Raw genomic sequence first — 15,510 nt, forward strand, 5'->3', positions numbered from 1 at the left:
AGCTCTTGGGTTATCATTTAAAAACCCAGTTGGCTGGTTCGCTAGTGCTCTTTAGGGAAGGAAACCTGTCACCTTTACCCAGTCTGGGCTATATAGTACTCAAGTCTACAACATAGTGATACTTAATTGCCTTATTTAATTAGGGATGGGTAATAAATACCAGCTTTGGCAGTGACAATTGCCTCCCAAAAAATAATTTTAAAAAAACTTAAGCCACCTTTATAAATAAACTTAGTACCTATAGCCAAATGTGTAAGTGCAGATTGAATGGAGTGTGTTTTCCAGTTGCGTATGTTTGATTTGTCAGGTTTGTCTCGCAATCAAAACCATTCTCATTTCTTTGGGTTTGATTTTTTTTTAATTGCTTGAATTTAAAGTTTGTTTGCTTTTTGTCATGAGTATTTGGACAATTCCATTCATTATTAATGTGTAACATTTCTGAATGTTTGTGATGTTGATTGGGGGAGAAATACAGGCCAGGGCACTGAGGATAATTCTCTTGCTCTTCTTCGAAATAGTGCAATAGGATCTTTTACGTTCACCCAAGCAGGCAGATGGGGGCCTCAGTTTGAAGGTGGCACCTCTTACAGTGTGGCTGTCCCTCAGTACTGCACTGGAATGTCAGTGTTGATTTTTGTGCTCAAGCCTTGAAGTGGGACTTAAACCTGAAATCTTGGGACTCGGGCAAAGTGCTATGACTGAGCCACAGCCCGCACCTTATGGATGAGGATAAGGCATCTTTTGTCTTATTCATCTGGTAATAGTTTCAAGAGCAGTTGAATAAATTATATATAATAATAGCAAATGATAGAAACACAACTTCCTGCAATCTGATTTGATATAGTTTTTTTTCAAGTTGATGATGTGTTCAATTTTTGTTTAAATGTGGCTTGAAATCTATTTTTATATAGTGATTTGTTTTTTAAAAAAAAAGCATTTTGAGTTTAAGACTGTTGTATCTTCCAGGTTTGAGTTTCTCCAGCCCTGGCATCAGTACAATGCGTATTATGAGTTCAAGAAGCAGTACTTCTCTCAAAAGGAAGGGTGCAGTATTCCACAGGTAAAAGGGTTGTGGTGGGGCGAGGGATGCACATTTATATGCTCGATGTCTTTCAGACAAGCTTTGTGTTGGGGTTCAAGTGAAGTTTAACAGAAGGGGAACTAGGAATGCAGTCACTGATCTATTTCTGTTTTGGTGTTTCTCTGCCTTTGAAAGTTGGAAAAATACATTATAGAATCATACATTGGTTACAGCACAGAAGAAGGCCATTCAGCCCATCATAACTGTGCCAAATCTCTGCAAGATCAATTGGCCTAGTGCCACTCCCCTGACTTTACCCCATAGCCCTTTAAATTTTCCACAACGTAATTCTCTTATGAAAGTACCAATTGAATCTGCCTCCGTAACTCCAAGGCAGTGCATTCCAGATCCTAACCATTCGCAGTGTAAAAAGATTTTTCCTCATGTTGCCATTGTTTCTTTTGCCAATCACCCTGAATCAGTATCCTCTAGTTCTCAATTCTTCCACCAATAGGAACAGCATCTCCCTATCAACTCTATCCAGACCTCTCACGATTTTGAATGCATCAATCAAATCTCCTCTCAATCATCTCCAAAGAGAACACTCCCAGCTTCTCCAGTCTTATCTAAGATACTGAAGTTCCTTATCTTGGAACTATTCCCGTGAATCTTTTCTGCATTCTCCAAAGCCTTCGCATGCTTCCTAAAGTGTGGTGTCCAGAACTGGACGCAGTACTCCAATTGAGGCCAAACCAGTGTTTTATATAAGTTTATCATAACTTCCTTGATTTTGTACTCTATCCCTATTTTTTATGCTTTATTAACTATGCTGTGAACTTGTCCTGTTGCCTTCAATGATTTGTGGACATACTCCTGCTGGTGCCTCTGTTCATGTACTCTTTATTTTGTATTGTCTTTTCCCGTTCTTCCTACCGATATGAATCACTTCACACTTCTTTGCGTTAAATTTCATCTATCACTTGCCTGCCATTCCACCAAGCTATCTGTGTCCTTTTGAAGTTTAACACAATTCTTTCTCATAGTTCATACTTGCTATAGATGACTAGTTGCAGGCAGTGTCAATTCACATGAAGTACTGGATTAAGCAAATTTGGCATCACCAAATGGTATTTAGCATTGATCATTGGCATGATAAGCAATATGGAAGACTTTCAGACATGAAAATAAAAACAAAAAATACTGGAAAAGCTCAGCAGCTCTAGCAGCATCTGTGGAGAAAGAGAACCAGAGTTACCATTTCGAGTCCAGTATGACTCTTCTTTGGAACTGAGTCATAATGAACTCAAAATGCTAACTCTGTTTCTCTCTCACCACAGATGCTGCCAGACCTGTTGCATTTTTCAAGCACTTTTTGTTTTTAATCCAAATCTCCAGCATCTGTAGTATTTTGCTTTTGTGAGAAATGTAAAACCACCCTCAAAGAAGCAGCAGTATTTACTATTTTAAATAAAGGATACAGATCGGCTGCTTGGGTGAGAAGCTACTCCAAAACAGCTTCGAAAGTGTACATTGAGGAGGCAGATTTTTAATATGCTATCTGAGTGTAATATGTTATGGATAGGCTGCTCCTTGTAGAAACTACATGGGTTCTGTTTCTTGTTTTTAATGGCAATATTGTGCTTTTCCTGAATTCTTTTTGAGGGCAAGAAGGGGGGATAGGATTTTCTGTTGTGCTACATTCTGTATGAATTAAAGATTCCTCCAATCTTTGCTCTGTTTCAGTAGTAAGACCATTAAAAAAAACTAATTGAGAACCCTTATGTAGTTGGTGGAAGTCAGGTGCAGTAGAAGAAATGGCTATCCATTCATGTTTCAGTATGAATAAGAATGGGAATATGTCTGAAGATAGAAATGAGTTTGTGTTAGACTGTTAATTAGGCTTAGCAGAGTAGGTGGTTAAACGTGCTGTCTTTAATTTGTTTTCATTTTCACATAAGTTTTTTATTTCTGTAATAAAAAATAGCTTCCAAACCAGTTATGCATAAAGAAATTAAATAATTGTATGGAGGAAGATATCCATTCCAAAGGTTTGAGACTGGTTTGTTCGTTTTAAGCTATGGATGCAAGCAATAGTATAGGAACACAAATTGTCATTACAAATGGATTACTAAGATTATTTTGTTTGACAGGGTGTAAGAACAGTAGAAAAAGTAATTGCTTTTAAAACTCTGCCCTTATTTTCAGGTTCATGGCCATGAAACCTAATTGTCAGAATAGTAAAATGAATCATGTTCACCATAGGTGGTTTTGTACTTCATAGATCTGTATGTTTTCTCAGGTTATAAATTACAGTGATACTGGTATTTACAACCATGGAATGATTCCATATTTGTGACAACCGTAATTATTTTGTAAATCCATTATCGGATGGATATAAATCCTTTTGGATTGAAAATGTCGACGTCTGCAATAAGTTTGTTATGCTTCTATAGATGATCAGATTGCAGTGAGCTTCAGATCTAAAATCACATGAAGCAGCTGGCGTTGGCCATTCAGCCCATCAAGCCTACTCCACCATTCAATAAGATCATAGCTGATCTGATTGTGGCCTTAACTCCACTTTCCTGCCTGTCCCCGATAACCTTTGACTCCATTGTAGATCAAAAATCTGACTAATTTGGCGTTGAATATATTCAATAAAATCTAAATTTTTGAAATCTATTTGCGGGCGGTGATAAAAAAATACGTATTATTAGGTGTACGTAAATCATGTGTCTGCAATATGTTGCACAAGAAATTGACTGCAATATGTGGAGACCTTGAGTACAAGAGACCACGTGAACTCGTCAGCAAGAATTATAAATGAGTAATGTAAGTCTGTTTCATAAAACTTAAATTTTAATTGCAAAGCTTTGGTCCAGTCTGCCCACCTCACCCAGGCCTGCAGAATATGAAATAGCCCATTGTGCACACTGTTAAACTTGATGGTAAATGTGAGGCAAAGGCATCCGTTGCATGAATTTTGGATGGGAAATGTATCAGTTACATCTGGAGTTATAGTGCTGTTAAAAACACTAAATTGTAGAATTTAACCAGGATTGAGGGAATTGCATTCAATAATATTTTCTTCACAATTGGCAGTTTTGGCACGGGAGGGATCAGTAATACAGCAACTTATGTTTCCGAAGCAACTTTAGTTATTAAAGCATCCCAACGCGCTTTGCAATAGCATTATCAAACATAATTTAACACCGAACCACTTAGATACAAATTAGGGCGGATGACCGAGAACTTGGTCAAAAATAGGTAGGTTTTAAGGAGTGTTTTAAAGGAACAAAGAAGAAATAAACAGGTTTAGGGAGAGAATTCGTAAGCTTAACGCCGAGGCAACTGAAGGCATGGCCACCAAAGGTAGAGTGATTAAAATCGAGAATGCTCAAGAGGCCAAAGTTAATGGAGTGCGGAGATCTTGGAGGGTTGTAGGGGTGGAGGATATTAAAGTTAGGGAGGGGGCAAGGTCATGGAGGATTTGAATACCAGGATGGAAATTTTAAAATTGAGGCATTGCTTGACTGAGGCCCACCAATGATGTGATAAAGGAAAAGAGGGATGCCCAGAAGGCCAAAATTAGAGGAGCTGAGTGCCTTCAGGGAGGTTTGTAGGGCTGGTAGAAGTTACTGAGGTGGTATGGGGCAAAGCCTTGAAGGGATTTCATTGCAGATCAGAATTCAAAATTGAGGCAATGGGAGGTATAGGCCATCAAAGGCAGGGTTTTGATACGTAAGTGGGACTTAGTGTGGGATTGGATATGACAGCAGAGTTTGGATGAGTTGGAGTTTGCAGAAGGTGAACAGTGGGATTCTGGTCAAAAGAGTTTTGGGATAGTTGAGTGGGGTGAGGGAGTGCCAAAAACATGGGCAAGGATTTCACAACAGAGCTTTGTGTTAATGTATATGTTAGTGAAGAGCTCTATTGTGGCTTCACTTGATTGGGCACGATTAGGATTATATAATTAAATAAAAGGAGCTCTAAACATGTATAGCAGCTATACCCATTTCCAATTTGTACATTACATTCCTGTTTTAAATTATAATTTTTAGGAACCTCTTTCAATAGTTTTGTCAAATAATTTTGTCCTTGTTATCCCAGTCAGATTAAAGCAGTTTTGAAATCTATCTGAAAACCTTCCCTAAAGAATATTTTGTCAAGTCTTTAACATTGTCCACTTTAACCTTGGTTCCCTTTTTCAAATCCTGTGTGAGGGCAAAGTAGTAAGCTGTTTTGGTACTGAGGAACATGCCTTTCTGCAATTAAGTGCTTTTAAAGGAAAAAGTAAATCCATTTATTTGAAGGTAGCTAATTGACCATTTTGTGAAAATGTATACAACCAGCTCTTGAACTGCCGATATATGTTTCTAGTCAGACAATTACTTTATCCCTTGTGTAGTTATTCTTATACGTTCCCGGCAAGAAGAATTCAATTGATAGGAGAACTTCCTAACTGAATTCCTGTCGGAAAATGCTCCAGTGTTTCACTAATGATCATTTAGAATGATCAACAATGGAAAAACTGGTAATAAAACAGCACATGATGAGGCTTCACTGTTTAAAACGTAAAGATTTCATTATCTAGTCAGCTTTATTTCAACCAAGAAACATGAGTTTCCATCAATTAAATTACTAGTTCATTTGGCTGAGTGCTGCTTTATGTGTGCTTGAGGCTTTACCTGGGAAAAGGTGCTTTTCTCACTATCATTAATTGGAGAAAAGACTTTGGAAAGGCATGGAAAAATTAGTAGGTATTTCATCTGGACATACTGCTTGAATGTCGCATACATAAGTTTGTCAGGACACTTACCCTTTTTTGTTTTCTTCTACAGCAAGCAACTGAGCATGAATTAGAAAGTAATTGCAAATTTTAGCTTCAAAAAAATTACACTTTGAGATGTTTATGGTTTGCTAGGCAAAGTATGCCTTGTGCACTATACGCTGCTCGAAACTGAGCTATAACACTCTGAAGTGCTGATAATATCTGCCTCTTTTTAGGAACCACTTTTACCTAGAAAATTAAGTAAAAACAAAATACTGCAGATGTTGGAAATCTGAAACAAAATCAGAAGATGCTGGAAAAACTCAGCAGGCCTAGCAGCATGGAGTCAGATGTCTGCAGCACAGGAAAAGGGCCCTTCGGCCCATCCAGTCTGCGCCAGCCAAACAAGTACCTAACTATTCTAATCCCATTTACCAGCACCAGGCTTGTGTGCCATGGCATCGCAAGTGCACATCCAAATACTTAAATGTTATGAGGGTTTCTGCCTCAACCACCCTTTAGGCAGAGAATTCCAGATTCCCACCACCCTCTGGGTGAAAAAATTCCTCCTCACATCCCCTCTAAACCTCCTGCCCCTTACCTTAAATCTATGCTCCCTGGTTATTGATTCCTCCACCAAGGAGGAAAGTTCCTTCCTATCTACCCTATCTATGCCCCTCATAATTTTATGCACCTCAATCAAGTCTCCCCTCAATCTCCTCTGCTCCAAGGAAAATAATCCCAGTCTATCCAATCTCTACTCATAACTAAAACTCTCCAGCACAGGCAACATCCTGGTTAATCACCTCTGCACACTCTTTAGTGCAATTACATCCTTCATATAATGTGGATTCCAGAACTGCACGCAATACTGTAACTGTGGCCTAACTAGCATTTTATACAGTTCCAGCATATTCTATGCCTCAGCTAATGAAGGCAAGTATCCCATATGCCTTTTTAACCACCTTATCTACCTGTTCCGCTACCTTAAGAGAGCGGTTGTCATGCACACCAAGGTCCCTCTAATCCTCGGTACTTCCCAGGGTCCTACCATTCATCATATATTCCTGTGCCTTGTTTGTCCTGCCCAAGTGCATCACCTCACACTTGTAAATCTGTGGACAGAGAAACAGTTGACGTTTCGAGTCCGTAAGACCCTTCTTCAGAGCTCTTAATTCTTAATGTTGAGAAGTGGAATTGGTTCCCATCACTATCTGTGCCACTCATGGGTGGATTACATCATTAGAATGCTTTGCCAACATTGCAGATATTGAGACTGGGCTTCGACATTCCAAAAAAAAAGTAAGTATTGCTTAAATAAAACAGACTTTCTGAACCTGTTGCAAGAAATTAACAGTATTATTGATACCTTTGCATCTGACAGCAGTGAGAATTCACTGTTCCCTGCACCATAACTGTCCAATTTAAACATCCTTCCTTACTCATTCACCCTCCAGGTACAAATGATGCAAGTGGATCACAATCGCAGGATATTATTTGCTCCTAGCTCTCATCATGAGATTTTCTCCAGCAATTAATTCTATTGCTGCTTTACACTGAGGAAAACTTAGTCAAGTTCTTGTTTTCCCTGCTCTAGTTTTTGCCATTATGAACCTTGTCATTGGTTAAGAGTGTTTTTGTTTCCCTTTCAGGCTTTTTCCATTGTTGCCAGCACCCTGATTTAAAGTTCTAAATACTAACAGTAAGCCTGTTCCATACCTCATATTGCTCTACATCATGTAATTGCTGCAGTGCTTGGGTTATTCCAGTTTCCTGAAGGGCTTATTGGCAATGATGCAGACGTGGGAAACTTCACCCTGTTGATTTGTGTAATGTGATTCCTGGAGTCTTACGAGTAAGGCTTTGAAGTCGGGTTATTTTTGGGTGAGCACCAGTTGACCAATGTGCTTAATCTCCCTGAAAAGGTCAGTGTCCCATCAGGCCCAAGTAACATTCAGTTTTAATAGGAAACCCTTGTTGGCCAATTACTGGTGTTGTACTGAAGCCCTCAGAGCTGGGGTAAATTAGAAGCAGGTGGTTAAATCATTAACTTGAAGGAAATTTTGGCACAATGCTTGTCTGCGTAAGGCACCACTTGTCGTCCAAGATTTAATGATATTGTTGTTCTATCCACTCCTTTTTCATGTTTGTGTTGCTGATCAACAGGAGACAAGGATATGATCCATGCTAGTTTGTCAGGAATGGAATGTTTCTGTTTTGCCTCTGAATTCCTCTCATTAACTTTCTTCTTTTATGATGCCCAATGAGTATTGCTGTGTTGCTTGCTCTTAACTCTAGTGCAACTGGATAAAGCAGCCCTAGATTTGTCTCCTAAATTTTTGAATAACCTAGACTATATGATGGCTCTAACTAGAAGAGGTTTTGCTCTCTATATAGAGAGAATAAAGGGCATTTGAAAGTCTAGGCAAATTTTTTTTTTCATTTGCCTCAAGTTTCCCAAAGGCATATTATTTAGTACTGAGTTAAATTACATAATAGGATGTATTTCGTTGTATCTCTATCTTTAGATTAGAAATATGAGCAGGAGTGAACTGCATGCCGTTTGAGCCAGCTACGCCATTCAGATGATCGTGGCTTGTCTTGTGCCTCAGTTCCACTTTCCCGCCCAGTTCCTGTATCCCTTGGTTCCCTGAGGCATCAAAAATCTGTCTGTCTCAGCCTTAAGCATACTCAACATTGGAGCATCTGCGATCCTCTGAGACAGAGAATTCTGAAGATTCTCGAGGTTTTGAGTGAAGGGATGTCTCCTTATCTTAGTACCAAATGATTAACCCCTTATCCTGAGGCTGTGCTAACTGTGTTTCAACTTCCCCAGCCAGGGAAGCAACCTCTTAGAGCCCACCCTGCCAACCCCCTTCAGGACCTTCTATGTTTCAGTGAGATCACCTCTCATTCTTTAAACTCCACAGAATATAGGCCCCATTTACTCAGCCTTTCACCTAAGGACAAATCTCTCACCCCAGGAACCAATCAGCCAATCTAGTGAACCTTCTTTGTACCACCTCCAAGGCAAGTATATCCTTCTTTAGAAATGGAGACCAAACTTGTGCACAGTGGTCTCACCAAAACCCTTTACAGCTGTACACAAGACTCCTTTATTCCTGTTCTCCCCCTTGTAATAGAGGGCAATAGCTGTTTGCCCTTTTAAATTCGTTTACAGGATGTGGGCATCACTGGCTAGGCTATCCCTAATTGCCCTTGAGAAGTTGGTGGTGAGCTGCCTTCTTGAAATGCTGCAGCCAGCCCATGTAGTCTAGGTACACCTACAGTGCTGTTAGGAAGGGAGTTCCAGGATTTTGACTCGGCGACAGTGAAGGAACAGTGATATATTTCCAATTCAGGATAATGAGTGACTTGGAGGGGAACTTACAGGTGGTGGTGTTCTCATGTATCTGCTGCCCTTGTCCTTCTAGATGATAGTGGTCTTGGGTTTGGAAGGTGCTGTCTAAGGAGCCTTGGCAAGTTCCTGCAGTACATCCCGTAGATGGTACACACTGCTGCTACTGTGCGCCAGTGGTGTGAATTTAAAAAAAAAGAAATTCATTCGTGGGATGTAGGGATCACTGGTTAGGCCAGCATTTATTGCCCATCCCCAATTACCCTGGTTCAGAGGGCATTTAAGAGCCAACCACATTGCTGTGGGTCTGGAGTCACTCAGCCAGACCAGGTAAGGTTGGCAGATTTCCTTTCCTAAAGGAAGGAAGTGAGCCAGATGTTTTTTTACAACAATCGACAATGGTTTCATGGTCATCATTAGATTTTTAATTCCAGATTTTTTTATTAAATTTAAATTCCACTAATTGCCATGGCGGGAATCGAACCTGGGTCCTCAGAGCATTACCTTGGGTCTCTGGATTACTAACCCAGCGATGATACCACTATGCCAGTGCAATCAAGCGGGCTGCTTTGTCCTCAATGGTGTCCAGCTCCTTGAGTGTTGTTGGAGCTGCATTCATCCAGGCAAGGGGAGAATATTCCATCGCCCTACTGACTTGTGGCTTTGGGGAGTCAGGAATGAGTTACTCACTGCAGGATTCCTAGCCTCTCATCTGCCCTTGTTGCCATGGTATTTATATGGCTAGTCCAGTTCAGTTTCTGGTCAATGGTAATCCCCAGGATGTTGATAGTAGGGGATTCAGCAATGGTAATGCCATTGAATGTCAAGGGGGTGATGGTTTGTTTCTCTCTTCTTGGCTATGATCATTGTCCGATACTTGTGTGGCATGTATGTTACTTGCCACTTGTCAGCCCAAGCCTGGATATTGTCCAGGTCTTGCTGTATATGGACACAGACTGCTTCAATATCTGAGGAGCTGTGAATGGTGCTGAGTATTGTGCAGTCATCAGCGAACGTCCCCACTCTGACCTTATGGCAGAAGGAAGGTCATTTATGATGCAGCTGAAGATGGTTGGGCCTAAGACACTTCCCTGAGGAACTCCTGCTGTGATGTCCTAGACTGAGGTGATTGGCCTCCAATGACCACAACCATCTTTGTGCTTGGTATGACTCCAACTAGCAGAGCGTTTTCCCCCCCGGTTCCCATTGACTCCAGTTTTGCTAGGGCTCCTTGATGCCACACTCGGTCAAATGCCGCCTTGATGTCAAGGGCGGTCACTCTCACCTCACCTCTGGAGTGCAGCTCTTTTGTCCATGTTTGAACCAAGGTTCTAATGAGGTCAGGAGCTGAGTGGCCCTGACGGAACCCAGACTGGGCATCAGTGAATAGGTTATTGCTAAGCAAGTGCGTCTTGATAACACTGTTGATTATCCCTTCCATCGCTTTACTGATTATTGAGCGTAGACTGATGGAATAGTTATTGACTGGTTTGGATTTGTCCTGCTTTTTGTGTACAGGACACACCTGGGCAATTTTCCACCTAGCCGGTAGATGCCAGTGTTGTAGCTGTACTGGAACAGCTTGGCTAGGGGCGTGGCAAGTTCTGGAGCACAAGTTTTCAGTACTATTGCCGGTATATTGTCAAGGCCCATAGCCTTTGCAGGATCCAGTGCCTTCAGCCATTTCTTGATATCACATGGAGTGAATCGAATTGGCTGAAGACTGGCATCTGTGATGCTGGGGACCTCCGGAGGAGGTCTTGCTTGTCCTACCTGCACGCTAACTTTGTTTTGCTTGCTTGAGTACTCCCAAACCTCTCTGAACATCACAATTAAAATTTCAAGGCTTTGTAAAAAGAATTCTGCTTTTAATGGTTAAGAACTATCATGTATTTTACAGATTAATTCTCTTTTTCTATGTATCTCTTGTGGGACAATGTTCACAGATTTTATTCATTTCTGCAAGCCATTAAGTTATTTGCATACTTTCACAAAGCATTGTGGTGATGTGACTGCTGTAGTGCTTCTTTGTTCCAAGCTGACTTTAAAATTGTTGGTTTTTCATGCTAAGTATCATAGTACTGAGTGGTAATTTGTCTGATCCTAAGAAAGAATGGAATGTTAACACTTCTGATATTGGGCTTCCTTATTTTTCAAATAAAGCATAGAAGGAGGACATTTGGTGCATTTAACCTGTGCTGGCTCTTTGAACAAAATTAGTCTCTTTTTTTTCCCTTTGGTCCAGTATTTTTTTCCCAAGTACACATCTAATTCCCTTTTGAAAGTTATTACCAAATCTACTTCCATCAGGCAGTATATTGCAGATCGTAACCAAAAGTTGCTTGTTTAAAAAATAATAATAATTACTGCTTTGCCTCTGGTTCTTGGGCATTTAGTTTATATTTGTTTCTTCTAATACCAACTCTTCTTCCAGTGGAAGCGATTTCTGTCTCAAAACCCTTAATGATTTCAAACACTTGTATTATACAGCCTCTTAAACCTTCTCTGTTCTTAAGTTTCCCCGATCTCTACATTCCTCATACCAATCTAGTACACCTCCTCTGCATTCTTTTTGATGTCTTGATTCACTTCCTCTAATACGCCCAGAAATTAATAGTTTTTTTTTAATTCGTTCATGGCCAAGTCAGCATTTATTACCCATCCTTGGTTGCCCTAGTTCAAAGGTTGGGGACCTGGAGTAGTCACATGTAGGCCAGGACGGTAGATTTCTTTCCCTAAGGGACATTATTGAACCAGATCAGTTTTTACAACGATCGACCATGGTTTTGTGGTCATCATTAGACTTTTAATTCCAGAGTTTTATTGAATTCAAATTCGTGGCAGGATTTGAACTCAGGTCCCCAGAGTATTACCCTGGGTCTCTGGATTGCCAGTCGAGCGGCAGTACCACTACGCCATCGCCTGGGGTTGGAGCCTAACTAGCTTGTTTCATTCTGTTCCTTAGTTCTTTATATCAGTGGTTCCTGTGCTATTAATGTTCTGTGGGAAAATAATGAATATCATAGAAACTTGATGAGGGCCACAATATAGGGTTTAAGTTCATGTGCATATATAAATTTATGATATTAACAGGGGAGACATTGGTATAGTGGACATGTCATTGGACTAGTAATCCAGAAACCGAGACAAATGCTAGGAATATGGGTTCACATCTCACCATGGCAGCTGTTGGAATTTAACCTCAATTAATAAAATGACTGGTCTCAATAATGGTGACAATGAAACAATCATCGATTGTTGTTCACTAATGCCCTTTGGGAAATCTGCCATCCTTACTAGATCTGTGAATCCAGATTCACAACAAGTTAACTGCCCTCTGAGATGGCCTAGAAATGCCTAGCAAGCCACTCCATTCAAGGACAGTTAGGGATGGGCAACAAATGCTTGCCTTGCCAATGACACCCACATCCAATGAAAGAAAAAAAACAGATCTTTGTCTTCTAACTTATAACCTAATCACAGACACTAACAGCCTTTTCAAAGATTTTACACAGGTATTAATAGAAATACAAGTACTAATAGAACTGAGTTTCCTGTGTTTGGAGTGCCATATTGCCATAGCTTGTCGGTTGTGTGTGGTCCACTAGCTACAGTTTGAACACCAGTGTGTTATTCAGTTCTGTTTTATCTATTGTTTTTTGGCAAAGAACTCAACTGTAATGTCTGAATGTGCATCTTGTGCTGTGAAGGGTTCAGAGATGGGGAAGACCATTGCAGTTAAAAGTTTTTAATTAACGTACAATGGAGTTGAAGGGCACCTTCATTGGCTGCTGCCTTTCAGTCATAGCCTGCTGCAACATGTATTGTATTAATCCGATTTTTTGTATTTTAAAATTAGTCTGGAATGCCCTTTAATGCTAATTTATCCTCTTCTAGGAGTCTGTGGCATCAAGTACTCTCATATGTTCTGAAAGCAACACTACAGATGTCTTACAGTTTGAAGTACAGCAGGAAGTGACCAGTACAAGTGTATCAAATGCAATGATATCCCAAACAGACTGCACCAGTTCTACTGATAAGCCTGTTAATGATGGGAAGCTAGTAAAAGGTAAGTATAGGATGATGCCAACATATCTTGTAGAAAGTTTTTCTTTGAGATTTTAAGAAAATGCAAAAGGTGAAAGTTTTAAGTCTAACCATGAAGATGCATATAAACAGATCTGTCAGCATGTGAAAAGAAGATATGTCAAGTGCTGAAGTGTTTCTATCCAAAACTTTATCCTGTCCCTTTATTCAAATGCTGATGGATGTGTTGCATTTAAATAGGCATTTTCTGCATTACTCTACTCGAGTTCAGTTTTAACTTATTGCACTTGAAAAATATTGATTGCTAATGACTGTTGAGTACGTTTTATGCAGAGTAAGGAAACCGGAATTGAGACAAGTCAAATGGGTTTAAGATTTGTCGTTTGCTGCGTACTTTATCTTCATTATTCCTTAGTAAAATGGTACTGAGTATATTTGACTTTGAAAGTTATTTACTTAAAGACCTAGTAGGGTTTGTTGTACTACATATTCTGGATACCAAAGGGAAACTGTTACCTATATTTGCAAAGGAAGCTGAATGCATTAGGTCATTAAAGATATGTATTACATTCTGAAACAGACATAAATTTTCACCATTGTCCAATTAAATACTTTCATAGGTTTTAAAGATGTGGCCATGGAAAATTTTTATTATATTCTGAATATTTTCTTCACAGCATCTTTTGCCCCGATAAGTTTTGCAATTAAAGCAAAAGAAAATGACATGCTCCCTCTTGAGAAAAAGCGAGTAAAACTTGACGATGATAGTGATGAGGATCGTGATGCACAGGAAACTTCCAACATTGATTCAACCAAAGAAATGGCTTCCACCCTCCCTCCAGAGGAGAAGAAACCGCAGCTTACTGCAGAAGAAATTGAGGCAAAGCATGGTATGCTAACAAATGTGATGTTTGTAGAATGCATGTTTTAAGAATGATATGCTCTTTGTGCTCGCAATTAGCGATTAAAATTAGATATAGGATTTATTTAATTGGGAATTTGTTCTTTTGATTCAAGTAGGATGTTTAGAGTCATAGCAAAGAGCTATAACTGCCTTCCAGGTTTCAGTTTCCCTATTTTAATTGTACTTCGGTGTGCGCACTTATCTTTGTGGGCTACTAGTTGCATACAGTGAAGCACACACACACTTTCCACATTTCATTAGTTTGCACGTATTGCAACATATCTTGGCATCATAAATGAGACAGTAGAGCTAAGAACATATCTTTCCTAACCAGTGGGTAACGAGCAAGTGAAAATGAGACTGACTTGCCTGGGCTTTTATTTTGGGTTGGATTTCCAGGGCTCAGGGGCTGCACATACAGTCTTTGCCTGTTGTTTGGAGACCTCTGATTTGTAAATGCGAACATTCTTAATGGTAATTTTAAAACGTTTCACTTTTTACATGTAAGAACCTGTCTTATCATTGGAGTTGAATTAGGAATAGGAATACAAAGCACAGTTATTGCATGGTTCCGAAGGAGAACTTGGAAACAAGTAGCTATCGCTTCCTTGAGTAACTATTTTCACTACAAACTTAACATATAGAAATGTTCTATTATTTTTATTGGGATGTGGGCAAGGCTGGCTTGGCCAGCATTTGTTGCCTGAACCTAGTTGTCTTTGAAGCGCTGGAGAGTCACCTTCTTGAAATGCTGCAACCCATCTGGTGCAGGTATACTCTCAGTGCTATCAGAAGGGGTTTCCAAGATATTGACCTAATGACATTGAAGGTGCAGCGCTTATTGTTCTAAGTCAGGATGGTGTGTGGCTTGGAGGGGAACTTGAAAGTGGATGGTGTTCCCATGCATCTGCTGCCCTTCTCCTTGGTGTATTTTTTATTCATTTACAGGATGTGGCTGCCCATCCCTAATTGCCTTTGAGAAGATGGTGGTGAGCTGCCTTCTTGAGCCACTGCAGTCCACGTGGTGTAGGTACACCCACAGTGCTGTTAGGGAGGGAGTTCTGGGATTTTGACCCAGTGACTGTGAGGGAACAGCGATATATTTACAAGGCAGGATGCTTGAGTGGCTTGGAAAGGAAATTCCTGGTGGTGGTGTTCCCATGTATCTGCTGCTTTTGTTCTTCTAGATGGCAGTGGTCATGGGTTTGGAAGGTGCTGCTTAAGGAGCCTTGGTGAATTCCTGCAGTGCATCTTATAGATGGTACACACTGCTGCTACTGTTCGTCGGTGGTGGGGCAAGTGACTGTTTGTGGAAGGGGTGCCAATCAAGCGGGCTGCTTTTTCCTGGATGGTGTCAAGCCTCTTAAGTGTTGTTGGAGCTGCACTCATCCAGGCATGTGGAAAGTGTT

The 15,510-nt window shown here is 40.2% G+C and overlaps 1 protein-coding gene across 3 annotated transcripts in view; it reads left to right on the forward strand.

The window, feature by feature from the left end:
* Nucleotides 1–15,510, forward strand: part of LOC121285580 (splicing factor SWAP) — a 109,750-nt gene that overhangs the window by 36,378 nt on the left and 57,862 nt on the right. For all 3 annotated transcript variants that reach the window (XR_005944720.1, XM_041202150.1, XM_041202151.1), the window contains exons 10-12: nucleotides 967–1,060; nucleotides 13,048–13,219; nucleotides 13,875–14,087. Coding sequence is in view for 2 of the 3 variants with exons in the window: in XM_041202150.1 (XP_041058084.1) it covers nucleotides 967–1,060; nucleotides 13,048–13,219; nucleotides 13,875–14,087 (479 nt within the window). In the remaining variant the exon portion in view is untranslated. The remainder of the gene's footprint in view (nucleotides 1–966; nucleotides 1,061–13,047; nucleotides 13,220–13,874; nucleotides 14,088–15,510) is intronic.

The sequence above is a fragment of the Carcharodon carcharias genome, chromosome 13 (assembly GCF_017639515.1).
Source record: "Carcharodon carcharias isolate sCarCar2 chromosome 13, sCarCar2.pri, whole genome shotgun sequence".
NCBI lineage: Eukaryota > Metazoa > Chordata > Chondrichthyes > Lamniformes > Lamnidae > Carcharodon > Carcharodon carcharias.